General features: G+C 55.0%; 1 protein-coding gene across 1 annotated transcript in view; it reads right to left on the bottom strand.

Moving 5' to 3' along the window:
• The window catches only part of Col27a1 (collagen type XXVII alpha 1 chain), a 118,994-nt gene that overhangs the window by 64,647 nt on the left and 36,000 nt on the right, over positions 1–18,347 (bottom strand). Inside the window, 7 exon segments of the mRNA XM_028892657.2 lie at positions 1,609–1,653; positions 3,556–3,609; positions 8,808–8,852; positions 9,921–9,974; positions 12,176–12,220; positions 12,580–12,626; positions 13,215–13,272. Coding sequence (XP_028748490.1) covers positions 1,609–1,653; positions 3,556–3,609; positions 8,808–8,852; positions 9,921–9,974; positions 12,176–12,220; positions 12,580–12,626; positions 13,215–13,272 — 348 coding nt within the window.

Raw genomic sequence — 18,347 nt, 5'->3', positions numbered from 1 at the left:
CATCTTCAGCCAAGGAGGAGATGACTAGCGAACGATAGCATCCCCCTCCAAGGCAGACATCACTAGTCAAGTGTAATATGCTCTCCCACCCAGTTGCAGTGTGCAATGCTATCAGACATGCCACAGAAAAATAAAGATAGCAATTGTTATGCTTATTGCTGCTTGGAGCCTTACTGTGTTCCAAACACTGTGTACACGAGTGTGTTGAGCTACTTAAACCGTAACACCAATCCCCAAAAGCAAGTACTACTACAATGTCCATTTTATAGGTGAAGAAGCTGAAGGGCAGGAGGGGAAGAAATATATCCAGGATAGGGGTTAGATGAGCAGGTGAACTAGGACTCAAACCCAGGAGGTCCGGTGCCAGGGCCCAGATTGGACTACATGCATCTGCGGTCCCAGAATAAATGAAGACAATGATCCCATATTACAAATGAGGACAAGGATCCCATGTGGCAGAGGGTTCCTGGGGTTCACAGAGGTGAGGTCATCATTGGAGATCAGAACCAAGAGGTTGACCTGGCCCCACATCCCCTCACCCAGGCTCTGCTCCGACCTGCCTGAGCAGGAATGATGCTTCTGGGGACCCTGGGCGCTCTTCCAAGGACAGACTGCCTGGGGAGTGGAGTGTTTCCTCCTCCTCCTCCTCCTCCTCCACCATCCTTAGCACAGGTGTTAGAAGAACAAGCCACCCCTCATGTCTGGGGAGCCACCTCACGCCCCCTGCCACCACACCACAGGCTCCACAAGGCCGGAGCAGAGAAGCAGAGTCTAGGGGGACATTTCTAGGTTCACCCCAGGCTCTGTCCTCTCACTGGCCCTCAGGGCTGAGTCAAGACTAGCTCTACAGGCCAGGCAACAAGCGCTATGCTGAATGATGGAGCCCCCTGCCAAGGCCTTTCCAGCCAGCAATAGCCAGAGGCCCTGTCCCCTCCCGCTCCCCAGCCTCTTGGGCCCAGGCATCTCAGCAGACAACGGTTGAGATACAGATATAGTCCAGGGACTCAGAACTTAGAGTGCTGGAGCTGGCCACACTCTCCCCACCCTCCTTTCAACCTCACAACCAGGAATCCAAGAGGACTCTGCCCATCTCCACTTTACAGACGAGGAAACTGAAGCCCAGGTCACACGACAAGGATTTGACAGCGCCGGGACTTGAACTGGGCACTCTGGCTCCAAAGTCAGTGCTTTAGGGAAAAGGGTGAAGAAAGCTGCCTACCATGTTCTAGAGTCTCTGCTCCCCTGCTAGCCACAGTCTCCCTCTGGGCCTGCGCCCTTCACAGCAGGCTCAATGGCCTGCTATCACACTGACCTACCTGCCTGTAAGTCACGGGACAGGCAACAAGCCTAAGAATGTTTGGCAGCCCCATACTCCAGAACTCATCCTCATCGGATCAACGATGCTCAGAGAAGGTGGGTAAGCTACCTGCAGTCACACAGCACGGCTTTGCCTTTACTCCTATCTCCTTGCTCCCCATTCTCCCCCCATCCCTCTGGGGAGTTGATGGAAGAGGCCCTTCTGACCTCCCCTGTGGGTCCCCTGCCTGCTCCTCACACCCCGGCTATTCCATCTCTGCCCACCGTGGGTCTAGGCATGTGTGTACTTACAATGAGGCCGGGGACTCCTGGTGGCCCTGGCAGACCGATTTCTCCCTGAAAACACAGAAATCAAGGTGGTGACTGCCCTGTCTCCTTCCACACCATACCCTACACAGGTGCCGATGGGAGCATTAGGGGCAGACTTCCCCTCTTCCTGACCACAATCCCTAGGTGCTCCTTTATGCTTGCCTGGGTTTGAGGAAGACACCCCCTCTACCATCTATCCCACCTGTCACCTCCAAGCCTGGCACCTAGCATGAAGGACAGACACACAGGTGGGACTGGACTCAGGCCATAAGCAGGTGGAGGTGTTTTTCTCTCTTGGAGAGGACACTGGGATTTCAGAAGTGAGTGGTCCACTCAGGGTCAGAGGCAAGCAAAGAGGGCTCCATCACCATTCAGGCTCTCCAGGTCTGCCCATTCCCGGATGTCATGGGAAGGTCTTGTTGGGGCCAGAGGATGGGACAATGTGGGACTGACCTTCCAACTCCAGTCCCCAAAAGCTTTATAAATTGACCATCTATTGTCTACACCAGGATAAAAAAAACAAACAAAACAAACAGACAAAAAACAAAAAAAAAAAAAAAAAAAAAAAAAAAAAAAGGAGGGAAGAGTCTGGCTCGCACTCAAAACAGATAGTCACGAATCAAACCTTGAGGTTCTGGCCACTGATTAACAGTAAGAAATGCCAGCCTCTCCCAGGCTGCCCTTGTTGATACAACTGTGGGGCTGCCCTGAAGGGAAATGACTTGCCAAGGTCCCTCAACACCTTCATGGCAGAGCTCATGCCAAGGCAGGGAAATTGTTCTATTCCTCCAGACCCTACGGAGAAGCATGTCTCTCCCAATCCAGGGAAACTCCCAGAAGGCCATATCCTTTGGTGTGATGCTAACCCACTAAGAGGTGAATCTGTGGGAAGGGCCTGGCTCCCCCTGCAAACCCTTGAAATGCATTTTGCTCCACCAGGAAGCCTCATAGCCCCCCCGCCCCCCTTTCTTCTGTCCTCCCCATAGGCATCCATACTCTCTTCCACCCAGCTCCACCTAGGCAAGTGCAATGGCCTAAGGAGGTAGCACTAAGACCAGGGACCACCTTATGGACACTTAGTATTAATGACAATTGTCCCCTGAACACCTGCAGCGGCCAAGACCTTCCATTCTCTAAAGCATGCCTTCTGACCTGCATTTTGAGAGGGAAACTGGGGCGCAGAGGAATGAACTGGTTTTCCAAGGGACAAACTCCACATTCCTGGATGGGTCAGGCCTGGGGGATCTTTGTCCCTGAGGCATCTGGGTAGGTCAGGCTCAGGAGCATTTATGGCACAACAATGGACCAACGCATGACAGAGTGCTGCTGGAGGTCCCAGTGGACACAGCTGGGCAGGGCTGCTCTGGTAACAAGCCCCAGGGAAAGCCAAGGACCTGAGCAGGTGTCCCTGAGAACATTGGCCATGGTCTGCACCCCAGGCTGACATTAATGTCCTCTCCCACCCGGGGCCTGGAGCTGGGACAAGAAGGGAAAAGCAAACAGACTCCCCAAGGGGAGGCCAACCCATCTCCTTGCAGGCAAGCTGGGCCTCTGCGTGTTTACAAACTGTAAAACTGAAGACGCCTGTCAACTTGCCTCTGCCTCCAACGAAGCTTGCAGCAGGTGGCTTTGCCAAGCCAAACTACCTATAAATGGTTCTGGTGCCTCCTCCAGGTGGCAGCTGGGGTTTCTTCACCAGACAAAAGCCCCAGAGACTGGCACCACCTACAGCTAAGTAGGCAGGGGTCTCTCCCAGGAGGCCACAGAAACCCCAAAAGAAAGGGACTCAGAGAAGTCTTTCCATTTTTTGCCAAGGGCACCCAACTAGTAGGTCATGGGCTGGGGACAACCCAGTTCTGTCTGACCCCCAAACTCAGGCTCCTCAAGTTGGCTACACTCTGACCTGTTGGCAAGCATGGAGGTACTTACAGGGTTCCCATCAAGTCCAGGAGGGCCTCTTTCCCCAAAGTCTCCAGGGAAGCCCTGAGGGAAGGACAGAGAAGAATCTGGAGGTTAGTATTCAAGGGTGCAGTTCGGCTCTGAGCCACGCCCTCAGGGGATGCAGGAACAACGTCTGAGCAGGCTCATGCCTCAGATCTGGGGTTCTGAAGTCCTTCCTGCTGCCCACACACACCAGCACACATGGAACCAAGGGACAGGCCTCAGCCAGTCTGAGAGGCGGGACAGGAGCCCTCCCCAGGCCTGGGACTTGGTCCCGGTAGAGTGGAAATGATACAGACTGAGGCAGGAAGCTAGGCTCAGACCTAGACCGTTGCCAACTGGCTGAAGTTCGTGGTGCACCTTTCTCACCCGAGGGCCTCAGTTTCCCCACTGACCAAAGGAAGCCTCTGTGGCTGTGCTTTGCACCTCAGAAGCCACACTGTGAAACGACCATCCCTAGGTGACAAACTAGGACTGTGACAGGGTAAATGGCAAGGTCAAGTGAGGTCACATTGCTAGGGAAGATCAGCACTATGGTCACAGAGAGGCAGGTCTGGCCCTTCAGCCCCTTGGCGACCTGACTAAGGAGCCCCACACCCCTCAGGGAGCCAGGCAGCTGGAAAAACATCAGCTGTAAGGAGGCGACGGGCGGTGGTGGGGGTGGGGGGTCCATTCCTACTTCAAAGGAAAGGGAGGGATGTAGCTAGAGCCTGTAAACCCCTTCCCTCCCCTCTTCCGGTTCCAACTGCGGCTTTCCAAGGTGAAGGGGAAGCAAATCTCACATTTGCCTGACAGAAAGAATGAACGCAAATACGGCCAGACTGTGAAGATTCCCCCCTTGGAGGAGCCTCACACTTTGGCTTGCTACTACTTCTGGAATATCCAGTGAGAGCAGGAAACCAAAACAACAACAGAACCAGACACAGTCCCATGGTCTGTACCAGAGCAGAGAGCCTGCCTCTGTATCTGCGCCTGCCTGCATGGGAGCACACAGCCCCTCTCCGTGAACAGCACAGGCGAATGCCGCTGCCCCAGGAAGCATGGGTGCACTCGGACCCCACTGCGATCGTCTGGGACCAGGTTGCTGTTTTCGCACACAAGGCGGCACATGGGTCTGACGTTCATGCTGAGGGAAAGGAGACTGGTCCTATTTAACTGACGGGGAGGTCGAGGCTCAGGCAGGAAGTCACTGGGCTCTGTCCTCTGTCCACTTCCCCTCCTGGGAGTCTCATCTGGGCCCCACCCGGCATGAGGAGGAGATGGAGTGTCCACCTGGCAGAGTGCTTCCACCACAGCCCTGTCTTGGCGCAGTGCATCCAACCCATACACGCCCCCTCTTCCCCTGACCCTGGAGTCTCAGCTAGCTGACACTGGCCGTCTCCAATCCAGATCCTCTGTCATCACGCTGACTGCTGTCACCTCGTGGGACAGGAGACATCTGTCAGGTGGGCTGTAATATGGGACACCTTCTGAAGGCACTGACTTTTCCTCTGTGGTGGTTGCTGGGGTGGGGATGGGGGGCAGGGTAGGAAGGCAGTCCCTCGTGGAATGAGGGCAGTGTGCAGCAGCAGCCCTGGCTGGCTCCGTATGGTCCCAACGGCAAGGCCTGGGGATTGCCGGTTCTACCTGGCTTCCCCAGGCAGCTGTGTGATGGGCTACGGACGGGCTGATTCCCAAAGATGTACTAGCCAGGCCTGACCCCTACACAAGGCCGGGGAGGAAGGAGACCTTCCTGCACGAGGTTCCACGAGCCTGGGCAACCTGGGGATTTATTGGTCCATCCTGTACACAAGGCCTGAGATTACTAGGTAGCAGCACCAGGTGGGCTCTGCACACAGGGCAGCTCCAAGCTGGCTCAACACTCCACTCAAAGTCAACAGCCAGGCCAACAGCCCCGAGCCATCCTGGATCTACCACCCAGAGGGACCGTCCTGAGCCATCCTGGATCTACCACCCAGAGGGACAGTCCCAAGTCATTCTGGATCTACCACCCAGAGGGACAGCCCCAAGTCATTCTGGATTCACTACTCAGAGGGCTCTAAGAGCCTGGGTTATGTCTGCTTTACTTCAGACAACACTAAGACCAGGGAGAGACTCAAGATATTGCCTTCTAAAAGTTGACTCCAAACTCCAATGAGTCCCTGCTGCAGTTGAGCAGGAGACGAAGCCAGCCTGTGAGCCACAGAAGGACAAAGCCCTAACAGGAGCAACAAACCCCAACAGACTCATGAAAGAAACTCTGCTTTCGATGGCAAGAGGTTCAGAGAGGTTAAGAAACCTGTCCAAAGACACACAGCTATGGGATAGTATGGTGGGGATTTGAATCCAGGCAGCCAGGCCCCAGAGCTGGTCTCTTGGTGTTTACACTGTGACACCGAGCATGGACAGAGGAACTAGAAGAATCTCAGCATCTCAAAGGCCATCCCAGCTCTGGACTAATGCGCACTAACTCCGGCTCTGCCTGGATGTACACAGCGGTCTTGGGGACCAGCTCTCCTTCTCCATTTCCAACTTTGTCTCTCTAATGGACAGGCAATGTCTGGGAGTCTAGGGTTTTTGTTTAAAAAGACTGTTAGGACACACGGACGCTTTTAAGGGTGATAGAACAATTACAGGTGGTCTGAGGCGCAGCAAGCCTGGGTGAACAGCAGTTTGCGACTCTGGTCGGAGACTGAGATTCCAAGCTCCTGCCGCTCCACTCCCTAGCACGTGGCCACACCCAGTGGCTACCCAGGGCCTCTGTTCTCGGCTCAGCTGGCCATCCAGTGCCTCCTGGCGGTGCCTGATGTACGTGTGATGATATGGCTGCACATCAGCCTATGGCAGCCAGCAGGCACTTCCTTCCTCTGTCTCCCCATCCCCTGACAGCAGCAGCCTGGCCCAGGGCCCAAGGAGTGAACTTGGCTCACTGCCGGGCCTGCTACGTGGCTCCTCTGCCTCCCTAGGTCGGGCCCCTCTGGGACTGAACGCCTCGTACTGTGAGCAGGACCAGGACCAGCAGAAGAAAAAAGACTGGGGCCAGGCTCCACCCTCTCTCTGGATGGCAGCAGTTCAGAGGGCCTGAGGTGTAGACAGCAATGTGCCAAGGGCCCAGACCTCTAAAGGCATTTCAGCCATGCTCCTGACTCCAGAATCTGCTCCTCTGTTACAGCGGTAGACGCAGGGCCAGGGCAGCCTAAGTATTCAGTAGATGACCTCCTGTGCTTCACTCTGTCTCCTAGCCTGCAAACCTGCACCTTAGGCAAGACTGAGCTAAGTAAGCATCATTAACTACTCAATCTAGTCCCCAGCAAGCTGCAATGCACCATTACACCACTAGTCGTGGTTGGTACTCACCACGGAACTATTCAGCAGCCTCCAGAAGCCACCGACTTTTAAAGAGGTATAATAGTTAAATTTTTTAATGTCTGGAAGTCCCTGCACAGGTCCAGCCTGCATCCTCCCTACTGTACTTGAAATGTGCTGATGGAGACGGCCCCCTGAGGTTCCCAGCTCCCTTGCTTCATGATGCAGTTCACATCCTACCCTGGCCTGTGAAGCCAGACAGGAAATCCACTGGAGTAATGTCACCAAGGGAAAAGAGATGGAGACAGGCAGGCAGAAGTCTCACAGAGATCCCTGGGACAGCTCTGGCTCACATCTAGATGATGGAGACCAGACCTCCAGCTCATATGTTTGGGCCTCAGTTTCCCCATGTGGGAATGAATATACACTTCCTATTTCCGTATCTGATGTCTTGAAAAAGCCCAGGGCAGGAAGCCCTGTTCTGAACCAGAGAGCTGTGTGTCCTAGGGCAAGTGCTCACCATCTCTGAATCACACAGTGAGAGATCGAGCCAATCCTGGGCCATCTGGTCCAGTGTCAGGATTGCCTCCTGACTCTATGCAGGCCTGGCCACAGGAGATAGGTCCAGGCCGTACGCAGCACTGTGGGGTTAGCTGGCTTCACCAGGCACGCCAATGCACTGATAACCGATCCAGAGAGAGAGAGGGAGAGCTAGACCAGAGAACTCACTGCAGCCTCTTTCTAGAATCAATGAGAGATTCCGGCTGGGACACAGCTCAGCCATCTGCTGTGCCTAAGACTGAACCAGCCAGGCCAGAAGCCCTGCCAGCTCTAGCCAACTGCCAACATTTTATATTTGGACCTTCTTCCAGAATTACACACTCCCTTTCTAGCTCGAGGGGTGAGGCAGGGGTGAGAGCTGCAGATTCCTCTGGAGGAGAAAGGACTGGATGGAGAGAAGAGGAGCTGTATGGAAAGCACCCTGTGTTATTAGGGGTCCTCGGTTCAGATCCTGACTTTGCCACCAATTTGCTGTGTGACCCTGGCCAAGCAACTTGCATTCTCTAGCCAGTGCCAGGCCTGACCAGATGACCAGGGTTCTGAGGCTGGACAGCAACCTGCAGGGTGGCAGCAGAGGGCTAAGCCACCAATGGGGACAGGCATGGAAGACAGTCACGAGGCCTCACCAGCAGAGGGATGCTGCACACTTCACTCTTTCTCACGGCCTCAGTTTCCCCTTCTGGATCAATGGCTTTCCTAGCAGAGGCAAGGAAACCTACTTTTATAATAATGGTACCATATGGTGTTCCCAAGAGTCAGTTCCTGGCGTCCCCAGCCCAACTGTTCAGTGGCTGCAACACCTTGTACACGTTACTTAACTTCTCTGGACCTTGCCTTTCTCTTTGCACCCTATCCGTGGCCGAACAAGAGGAAAACAAATCCCTTATAGCAACAGAGAGGCCTAAACAGAGCCAGTGGATTTTTTTGGGGGGTGTGGTCAGGGGTCGGGGGTCAACACCAAATCGTTCCTGGGACCACTCCTGTGGTGGCCCACCACACCCCACAGCTGTCTAAACTTGTGTGTGCATAAATGAAGATAGATGGAGTGGGGGACCCGACACTGGGGGGACGGCGTGCCGTCTGGGTGAGCACTTAAGTCATCTAGTCTCTGCTGGCCACTAACACCAACACTTGGACAGAAGCCCCAGACACAAAGCTGTACCCACAAGCCCCTGCAGCACACGGGCATAGAGGAGGCACCTGGAGCGGCAGGAACCCCAGGCCGCATCTCAGGCCAGCCGCTGTACCTGCGTATCCCACCCCACACCCACAGCCGAGAAACAGAGCAGAGAGGCAGACAGCGCCGGGTCTCAGGGACCACCAGCGCAGTCCGAGCAGCGGGAGGGGGGGGGGCTACCCGTAGAGTCTGCGTAATAGACACGGAAAATCTTTACCGGCCTACCCATCTCGCCCCTCTTGCCAGGAACACCAGGGAGGCCCTGCAGGAGAAAGAGGAGAAAGATCATTATCAAGTTGGGGGGGGCACCCCTCCCCAACCACACCCAGGATGAAGTCCCAAGTAGTCTGGAATGCTTGCCCAGAACAGGAGCGCCAGCTGCACATTTCAGTGGATGGATCGGGGTTCAGGGGCTTATGAACACCTACTGGGGGAGTTCCTAAAGAGAGCTGCCAGCACTCCTGGCATCCCGCAGGTGCTCACTAAGTGCACCTTCTTCTCCTTCCCATAATGCTCTATATTTAGCTTAATGACAGGGTTCCAAATGAACTTCCAAGTACAGGCTCGGAGGAGGAAGGAGCATGTATTAAAGTCACCAGCCCCGGGCAGCTCTTCTCCGACTTGGACACTTGGTCTGGAGGTCAGGGCATCTTGGGAAATCTTAAACCTACCCAACCTGAAGCCAGTGTATATTCACCCCCAGAGCTCAGAACGGAGCCAGGCATCCATGGTGTCCCCTGTCCCTGATGTCGCCAAAGCTACTATGGTCCTGCCTGGGGTGCCTGGCCTGGCGTCTGACACCTGGCTTCTGTCCCCACCCTTCTCCCTGACAAGCTTCGCATCACTTTTACAAAGCAGCCAAGTGTCTGTGCCAGCAACGAGTGGACGCTTGTGCAAAAGGGGAGAGAGACTGCTTGGGCTCTGTGGGTGGCCCCTGTCACAGCCGCTCAGCCCTGTCACCGTGGCAGGAAAGCAGCCACAGACATTGGTAAGCTATAAGCATGGCTATGGCCAATAAAACTTCATTTACAAAAAACAGCCAACTGGCCGTCCCTGCAGGACTCATAGTTAGAATACAGCAGTCTGTTGCTGGTGAGAAGCTCCTGTGACGAGTTCCTTCTCTAGCCCCCGTCCCCCAAGTACCTAGAACACATGGCCTGGGGCCCCCTACCTTGTCCCTCCCACCAGTGCTATAACCACATGCTGGTCCCTGGCCCCGACTGCCCTACCCTGACCAGGTGCCCCCCTCAGGGGATGCACACCTTCAGCTGGCAATCTCTAGTAGCAGGGTGGAGCGGAGGGGTGAGGAGGCACAGACAAAGATACTTACCCGCTCTCCATCCGATCCCGGCAGGCCGAAGAGCCCCGGGAGTCCAATGTAACCCTAGAAAAGAGCAGGTGGGAATTAGAGAGGCTGAGCATGGGGTGCGGTCAGCCCAGCCTCCCTGCCACCATCCCACAGCCCGGTCCTCTGTGATGGTGGCTCCAGTGGTCCTCGATGACATAGACCTTGAGGCAAGTGTATATGCCCGTGGACTGCATGGTGCTGCGTCCACGATGTAGTCCAAAGGCACATACGCTCACACCAGGGAGGGTAGCATAGGATGACAGAGGCCCGGCACCCAGCTTGGGACCTGTGGAAGGAAGCTAGTACCCAGGTTAGAAGCTGCAGGGCTGTGAGATCTACCTGCCTTGGGGGTGTTCCCTAGAGTGGCTCCTCCAAGAGCTCTAAGGTCCTGGACCTGGGGGCTTACATCCATCCCGGCTGCCAAGTACTGCCAGTCAGCATGGCCACCTAAGAGGCACTGTGCCAGGCACACGGGTGCTCCTGAGTTAACCCTGGCAAGGCTCCGCAGACAAGCTATTGTTACCAATTTGGAGTCAGCTAATTTGAGTTCAGCTCAAAGGCCACCCGTCTATGTCCCTGGCCCAGAGAGAATGTACCTGATTTCCAGGCCTGTGGTCCCTCTGAGCCCTCAACCAGGCAGACCCTGCCTACCTTATGGTGGTAGAAACATGGCATGCATAACCCATCTTGAGTGCTCTCCTGTCTAGTAGCCAAGATGCAGGCTCATCCTCCAGCATCATGCAGCGTCCATCTCCCTGTCCTCTGGTAACCTCTCAAGGGCCAGGATCTAGCACAGGGCCATAGCACTCTGCGCTCTGGATGCTGTGCGGCAGTTTAATGAAACTAAAGCAAAAGCAAATGCTGCCAAGCACAAACTACCTGCCAGGTCCGACTCAACGCTTTACACACGCTAAACACGCAGATGTGCCCTGTCTTTGACACGGTGAGAAAGTTGCCGTCTGTAGAGTTCACACTTGAGAACTTCACAGTCAAGTTACACACACACACACACACACACACACACACACACACACTCCTTATAGAATGTTTCAAGTTTATTATTTCATGTTGGGGTGGGATATGAATCCATAGCTATCCTAGGACAAATGCCGTCTGCCGGCTACACACTGGACACATGATTAAATCATGGCATCCTTGCCACACTCCTGCCGGGAGGTATTAGTTAGAATTCTATACAGGTGAGAACATTTAGGCCCAGAGAGCTAAGGGACCTGCCTATGGTCACACAGCTGTAGTGTCACAGATCCAGTCTCCGAGTTCAAGCCCAGTGGTTCCTAAGCCCACACCCCTAACCAGTGAGTGTGTCATGAACACACACAGCTGAGGGAGACTGGTAGCAGTTCTCCTTTCCCACATACCCACCCCTGTGTTCCCCTCAGCAGCCAGCTTGATCAACAACCATCATCTCAAGCACTTATCCTGACTCTTCTGTGCAGAGCTCACAGTGAGTGGACTCGAAGAGGCCTAGTGACCATCTGGGGTCAGTGGCCGAGGGGAGTCTCTGAGTCCATCGTGCAGACCCCAGGGCTGGTCTGGGCAGTGTCTCCTTTACACACAAGAGGCAGAGTAGACCCTTGAGCCTGGGATCCTTTCTCTCAAGGTTTAGACATTCCCTCAGAGACCACTCCTCATGGGAGCCACAGGAGAGAGACCCAGAATCCCAGGACAAGAGCTGCCCTGACTTGGCATGCCATGTAACATTGGGGGACCCTGCCTTCTATGCTGTGCCCACCTCTGCCACCGCTAGACAGATGCAGAGATTAAGGCCAATAACGTGTCCATAGTGGCCCTCCCGCCTGCCGGGGTGTAAATAGCATTGGCTCCGTAGAGGACACGTCACAGGGGACTTGCCCTGACAGACGGCCATGCGATTCACTTGTTGAGCACTTCTTGAGAGTCAGCAGGCCCCGCTCTGGGACACCTGGGTCCTGTCTCAGCAGTGTCTTGGAAGGCATCATGAACACAGCTACCTAGGTCCACCGTGCCCTGTGCCCTTTGTCTTCCCCTCCAATTTCCCTATTCGACACACGCAGGACCTTCTCTGGGAGATCCTGTGTGGAGTGCCTCCTTGGCAGTTCTAGGCAGAGGGAGTTCAGAGGTTGCCGTCTCCTGGCCCCAGCTCCCCTAATGGCCCCGATCTCCCATAAACACATTAGAGGGGCAAGCAGTGTCCGCTCACAGCCCTACCTGTGTGGGACTAGCCAAAACCCACTTACCCGGCTGCCTTTGGGGCCAGGATCTCCTACAGGTCCAGGGAATCCCTGAAACAGAAATATAGGGGGCAAGGCCATATGGACAGGCTCTCCCTGCTGTCAGTGTCCCGGGGTCAGTCCTGTCTTGGGCCTCAGCTGTTCTTTGGAGCATCCATGGAATGGGTTGGACCAGGGATGGCTCAGAGGGAGACTGGGATAGAAGGTGTCTCAGGAAGCTGTTCTCGAAGCCCCAGTTCTCCTACAGACCCCCCCCAGCCTGCAGCATGGCTGCCAGGTCCAGTGCCTGACCAGCCCTTTCCTCGGGGCCCACCCACAGGGGCAGCTTTGGGGCCCCAGCCCACAGCCTCCCTCTGCTTGGGGCACTCTGGTCACCACCATGGCCATAGCTTCCAGAGCATATACTGCACCTGCCTGCCAGGGTAACCTTTGGCCCCTGGACTGCCCGCAGGTCCGGCTGGCCCTGAAAAGGAACGAGAGAAACGTTAGGAAAGCTGAGGCCCTGCGCAGCTCAGTCCGGTTCCGGGGGTGGGGGAGGGTGCCTATAATGGGCAAAGAGAGGGGCAAGAATGTGAGGCCAAGGGGGAAGAAACAAGCAGGGTCTGCTGGGCCCCAAAGCCCACCTCCCTAGAAACTGGTCAGACCAGCTCTGGGGACAAAGCCCTCAGCTCCAGGCTCAAAATAAGAAAGCACAGAAGAGACCTGGCTGGCCGTCCCCTGGCAGGATTGCTGTTTGACTTGGGCCAGGAGACCAGAATTCCTGCAAACCCCAAGGCGAATGGAAGGGATAATATCGTCTAACATCGCCTGGGACAGGCCAGCTATTCATGGCTCTAACCAGAGTCCAGGGGCTTCTGCCAGCCCTGGGCTGGGCTGGGCAGTACAGACACAGGCTCTTCCAGGACAGTGTGGCTGACTGGGTAAGGGGGGGAGCAGGGGGGAGTTCCGTGGCCTTGTTCGGGGGCTCCAGAGAATCTCAGTCCAAGGAGCAGGCTGGTACCCAGCAAGGACGGGAGAAGGGAAAATAGGCAGTGCAGGGCCGTGCACACGGGCCTCACCTGTTCTCCAGGGTGCCCTGCTGCACCAGGATGGCCCTTGTGTCCCTGTGGGGTGAAGAATTGGCATCAGGCAATAGGCTCTGTGGCAGGGACAGGGAACACACTCCCCACACGGATGCAGGTTGTGTGGCGTTCACAGAATCCTCTGGTGTCGTCTTTCATTAGGGCAGAGAACTGGGGTAGGGTGAGAGACTATGGCTCCCGGTGGTCCCCATCCCAACCCTGTCTTTGAAATCCAGAGAGTTGGAGGCAGTCAGAAACAGGAGCAAAGGGGCCTGTCACATGAGGAACAGGGACAAGGTCGAATGGCACACTCAAGACGCCTGACGCCATCGGGAGCCACTCCAGCTCATGTACCGTGACCATGTCACCCAGAGACACTGTCTCCTTCCTCACTGGCTCCGCTCCTAGTCCAAGGAAGAGAAGGCCACCCAGATGCTCAGTGGCAGCCTTGACTCTTCATCCTCACTTGACAGTGGGACCACACCGACTCCTGGCAGGCCCCTCACACCGAGCTCTGCTAAGAGAGACACTGTCTCTGACTCATCTGTGCCACTTTGGGTGGGTGATCACCCTTCTGTGGACCTCAGATGGGATCTGGAACTCTGAGTCCGTCCGGTTCTGCTATCTTTGAACTCCAAGTTCTAGGACCCCTGAGAGTCTATGGCCAGGGACAGGAGCCTGCCACTCAGCCCAGGCTCTTGACACAGGGCCATGTGGAGATCCTGGCAGAATTTGTCCACTTCATCTTTTCTTTTCTCTTCTTTTCTCTTCTTTTCTTTTCTTTTCTTTTCTCTCTCTCTTTCTTTCTTTTTTCTTTCTTTCTTTTTCTTTCTCTTTTTTCCTTCCTCTTTCTCCCTGCCTTCCCCTCTTTCTTTTTTTTCCTTTCTTTCTCTTTCTCTCTTTCTCCCTCCCTCCCTCCCTTCCTTCCTTTTTTAAGAGAGGGTCTCATGCAGCCCAGGCTGGCCTCTAACTTGCCATGTAGCCAAGGATGACCCTGAGTTTCTGACCCTCCCACCTTTACTCCCAAGTGCTGGGATTACAGACCTTCACCACCACAGCTGGTTTACGTGGTGCTGCGGATCAAACCCAGGGCTCTAGCATGCTGGGCAAGCACTGATCCACAGTCCCAGTCCCCAGATGCCCATGCTCTACACACACATAAATGCTGCCTCACACAGGTGAGTGTCAACATCCCGGACCCTGAAGATGCACAGGAAGTGACAGTCTTCATTATAAATAGCAGAATCTGTCTCAGTGGGGAGGTTTGGGAAGTTCCCCAGCATTGCTTCTGAATCATTTCACGCCAAGAGAGACTGCCACCCACGAGATGCATCTCACTCTAGATCAAGGCCTACCATGGGGAAGACTCCTCCACAGGCCAGGAGTAGGCAAGGTGAGCCCCAGACCACAGCCGGCAGCTGGACGGAAGGATCCAAGATCTTCTAACAGACTGATCTGGATTCCAGGACTGCTTACCTATGGGTTGGCTGGGTGGCCAGAGTCAATGACTCGATCTCTCTGAGCCTTGATTTCCTCAGAAATTATCCAATGCGGAGGTAAGAGCCAGTGCCTGGGTGGCATGATGTGTGTGGGAACCACCAAGCATGGAGTCTGGCACTGAATTCAGCAACCTCAGAAAACAGCAGCTACTGTTTTATTTCTCATTCATTCATTCATTCATTCATCTATTCAACCACTCATTCAACAAACACTGATGAAGTGTATGTGGACCCACAGGGTTTTCCCCACAGGAAGAAAAAGAGTCAGGCAACATCCTTTGCCTTGGGAGTTTACATTCCTAGAAAGGAACTAAAAACAAAGTAAGTAGAAAAGATAACTGTGGGCGGCCGAAGGCAGAAGATGAGGTGTAATGAGTAGCAGGTGTCAGTTTTGCAAGATGAATATGTTCTGGAGATGAGTTGCTTAACTACCTGAATGTGCTGAACACCATTGGCCACGCACTGAAAACTGGTTGAAACGGCAAATTTGATGCTATGTATCTTTACCATAACCAAAAGGAGCCATGAACAGGTAAAGTCAGGGGACAGAGGACAGCATGGCTGGGGAGGGGTGGTGACTCCAGGGACAGCCAAGGGATGGGTGACAGGAGGTGAGGTGGACAGGGAGCTGGCTCCTAAAAGGGCATCCAGGCGGCTGGAGCAGAGAGTGCAAAGGCCTCAAGGCACAGAGGCCCCCGGGACCAGAGAAGAAGAAACAAGGGATTGGGCAGAGAGGCAGCTGGAGGTCGGAGCAGCAAGTGGGGCTGGGACAGGAAGTCCTGGGGACACGGGAACCTGGCACGACTTGACTTGAAGAGGAAGAAGCCGAGCCCTCTCTCTCCCACAGAAGCACCAAGGTGAGCCACGTGCTCTTGGCTGTGTGACCCGAGCAGGGCGATCACCTCTCTGAACTCACTCTGTCAAACTCTGCTTGCCTAGAGGATCGCTGTAAACAGCCCACAGACTCACGGGGCCAAGAGCAACAACGCCCGTAGGATGAGGCGGGAGCCCCAAGTCTCCGATACTCTGCTGAAAAGCAGTTCACAAGCAATTGCTCTCCCCCAAAGACAAGGGACGTGTCCAGTTAAATCCCAGATGAGGTTTAAGCAAACCTGCGTCCAGGAAAGAGCTGAAAGAAAAAGAATGACGGAAGCCATCATGCCTAACTCTGTGCCTGCTCACCACCGGTGCCTTAAGCAGGCCTGCTCACTAACACCTTGAATCACTTCTAGGAGGTAGGAATCACCTGGTATACACACCAGTGAGGAAACAGAGGCTCAGGGAGGGAGAGACTTTCCTGACACCATATAGCTTTCTTAGAACAGCACGTTTACCCCTCAGACCTTTACCACCAATCACTGAGGCTAGGATCAGCCCAGAAGAGCAAGAAAGGTCACCTTAAAGATGCATCTTTCTGAGACAGAGCCACTGAGTCACAGCAACATCCTGAGGGCAAAGGTCAGTAGCAGAGTCTGGAGTACCCACATCGGACGGGACCAAAGTCATCGTGTCGACCACCGCCTGCTTCCCTGGACCGACGAGGAAGCTGAGGTCCCAGGAGAAGACTAGCTGGCAGGAAGCTATGGCCAAGGCTGGACAGTTCTCTAAGCTCTAGATCCCTGCGCTGGGCTGAGCTGTCCTGAGCAGTGAACCCCAGAGGTCTTGACTGTGACTGTGAGCATGTGCTTCGAAGGCTGGTGGGTACGGCGCAGACAAGCACGGTCAAGGTGGGAGGTTGGGGTGCAGAGGGGGCTCCCTGGCCGCCCCTTAGGCAGTGTTTACCAAACAGTTTTCAATGACAGGGCTGCGGACTGTGAGATTCTAAACCATTATCTTCTCCTGGCCCCGGCAATTACGGGGCCAGCTCATCCCACAAGGGAGCCGCGGGGCAGTGATTTCTCCAGTGTTGGTGAAAGGTGCCAGGTGGGAGGGAGGCAGAGGTCCTACAGAAGAGCTGTGCCCGCTGGCTGCCTGGCAGACGGGCCTCCGCAGGCCCCGTGTTTATAATACAGCACGCACTCTATTTTGGTTTGGGAGCCAGATTAATCACTGCTTACAGTGCACGAGGAGGAACCAGACATCACCTCACCCTGCCACAGACAGTGGGGTGCTATTTGGACTCCAGGCAAGGAGGGAGGGGATCTTGTCCCTGCCTGGGGGTCTGGACACCAGTGTGTGCCAGACTGCTCCGCAAGCTCCCCTAGGGTAGGAAAGTGGAATTCATTCCGCAGTCTTGCTCAGACACAAAGGGCTGCCCATTGGAACTCACCTGCCACCCCAGCAGCCCACACCCCAGCAGCAGAGAGTAGGACAGAGGGTCAAAGGGGAGGAAGCTGGATGAGACTAAGTCTCTCTGAGCCTCAGTTTCCCAAACTGATCTCTCAACGTGCCCTCCGGGCTCCACTTGTTAGAGGATTCTGAAATCAGTGGGTCATCTAGAAATATCGGACGGGTCGCAGGACATCCAACCCCACTTGGTGGTAAGCTGAGGAAGAGGGCAGGGAGGTCTGCTTTTCATGTAGCTCATTCATTCATTCAACAAACATCTGCTGAGCCTGAGCGAAGAGACGGCCAAAGCCCAGGGGACAGGCAGTAGCAGACATAACACAGAACAAAAGCAATGTGATCACTACCTTTCAAGAAGGGGGTAGGGACACCAGGGCACAGGAAGAAGAATGTGGGCAAAAACTGCGTGCCTGAGATGGAGCTCAGCTTGGGGAGGTCGCACAGTACCTTGAGTATGGCAATGGGGCAGAGATGGGGGCAGAAATGGACCACGGCAGGAGAGAGGCCAGTGGGAACGGGCCGAAAGAGTCCAGCATGGAGCTGGGGGGTCACACTCCAAAGAACAGCTGGTGCTCAGAAAGGCAGGGGTAGCATCTCTGTCCTCCACCTGTATTCCGTCGTTCTGAGGGCAGAGCCACCTGGACAGCACGGGAGGGCCAGTGACCCCCAGAGGAGCCTGGGGAACTGAGGTGGACAACAGAAATGGCTTTCAGTATACCCGCTTCCTTGCGTTAGTCATGTCTGCCTGGCGGCGTGCTAAGTAAGACACAGAGGCCTGTTATCAGGTCTTGGCAAGACAGATCAATGGGTGATGTCAGCCAGAGGAACGGGAGAAGGGGAGGGGTGGAGCCAGGCAGATGGAGGTGCCCAGTGTGCCCTGAACCTCATGTAGGGAAGCTACAACGGTCAGGAGGGATTCTGACCTCAGCACACTGCTCCAGGTGGAGAAACGTGCTGAGGGTGTCAGTGAGGCATTCGACAGCCAGGAAGTGGGGAATCCCGAGGAGGCTCCAAAGATGAGCCAGAGGGTCCGAGAAACAAGGCTGGGAAGCATTGGGGGTGCTGGGAGAGACTCAGGGAAGAGGGTCTTGGAGAAGAGAAGCAAGGAGCATTAATGATGGATGTGGAGAGGTCAGGCCAGGGGCATGCAGAAAGCAACACCCGGAGGCTGGAAGCCAAGGGCGCTGGTAAGGGACCATGCCACAGACCACTCAGCCTCAGACCTCATGCACACGGGGGACTGGGACTGCCCTGTGCTCTGCAGAACTGAGGAGCATATCCAGCTCCTACATGTGAGCAGCAACAACTTTCCCACCTTCCAGAGGGTAAGCG

This window comes from Peromyscus leucopus, chromosome 2, assembly GCF_004664715.2.
Source record: "Peromyscus leucopus breed LL Stock chromosome 2, UCI_PerLeu_2.1, whole genome shotgun sequence".
Classification (NCBI taxonomy): Eukaryota; Metazoa; Chordata; class Mammalia; order Rodentia; family Cricetidae; genus Peromyscus; species Peromyscus leucopus.
The sequence above is the reverse complement of the archived record's forward strand: the minus strand, read 5'-3'. Positions and strand labels throughout refer to the sequence as shown.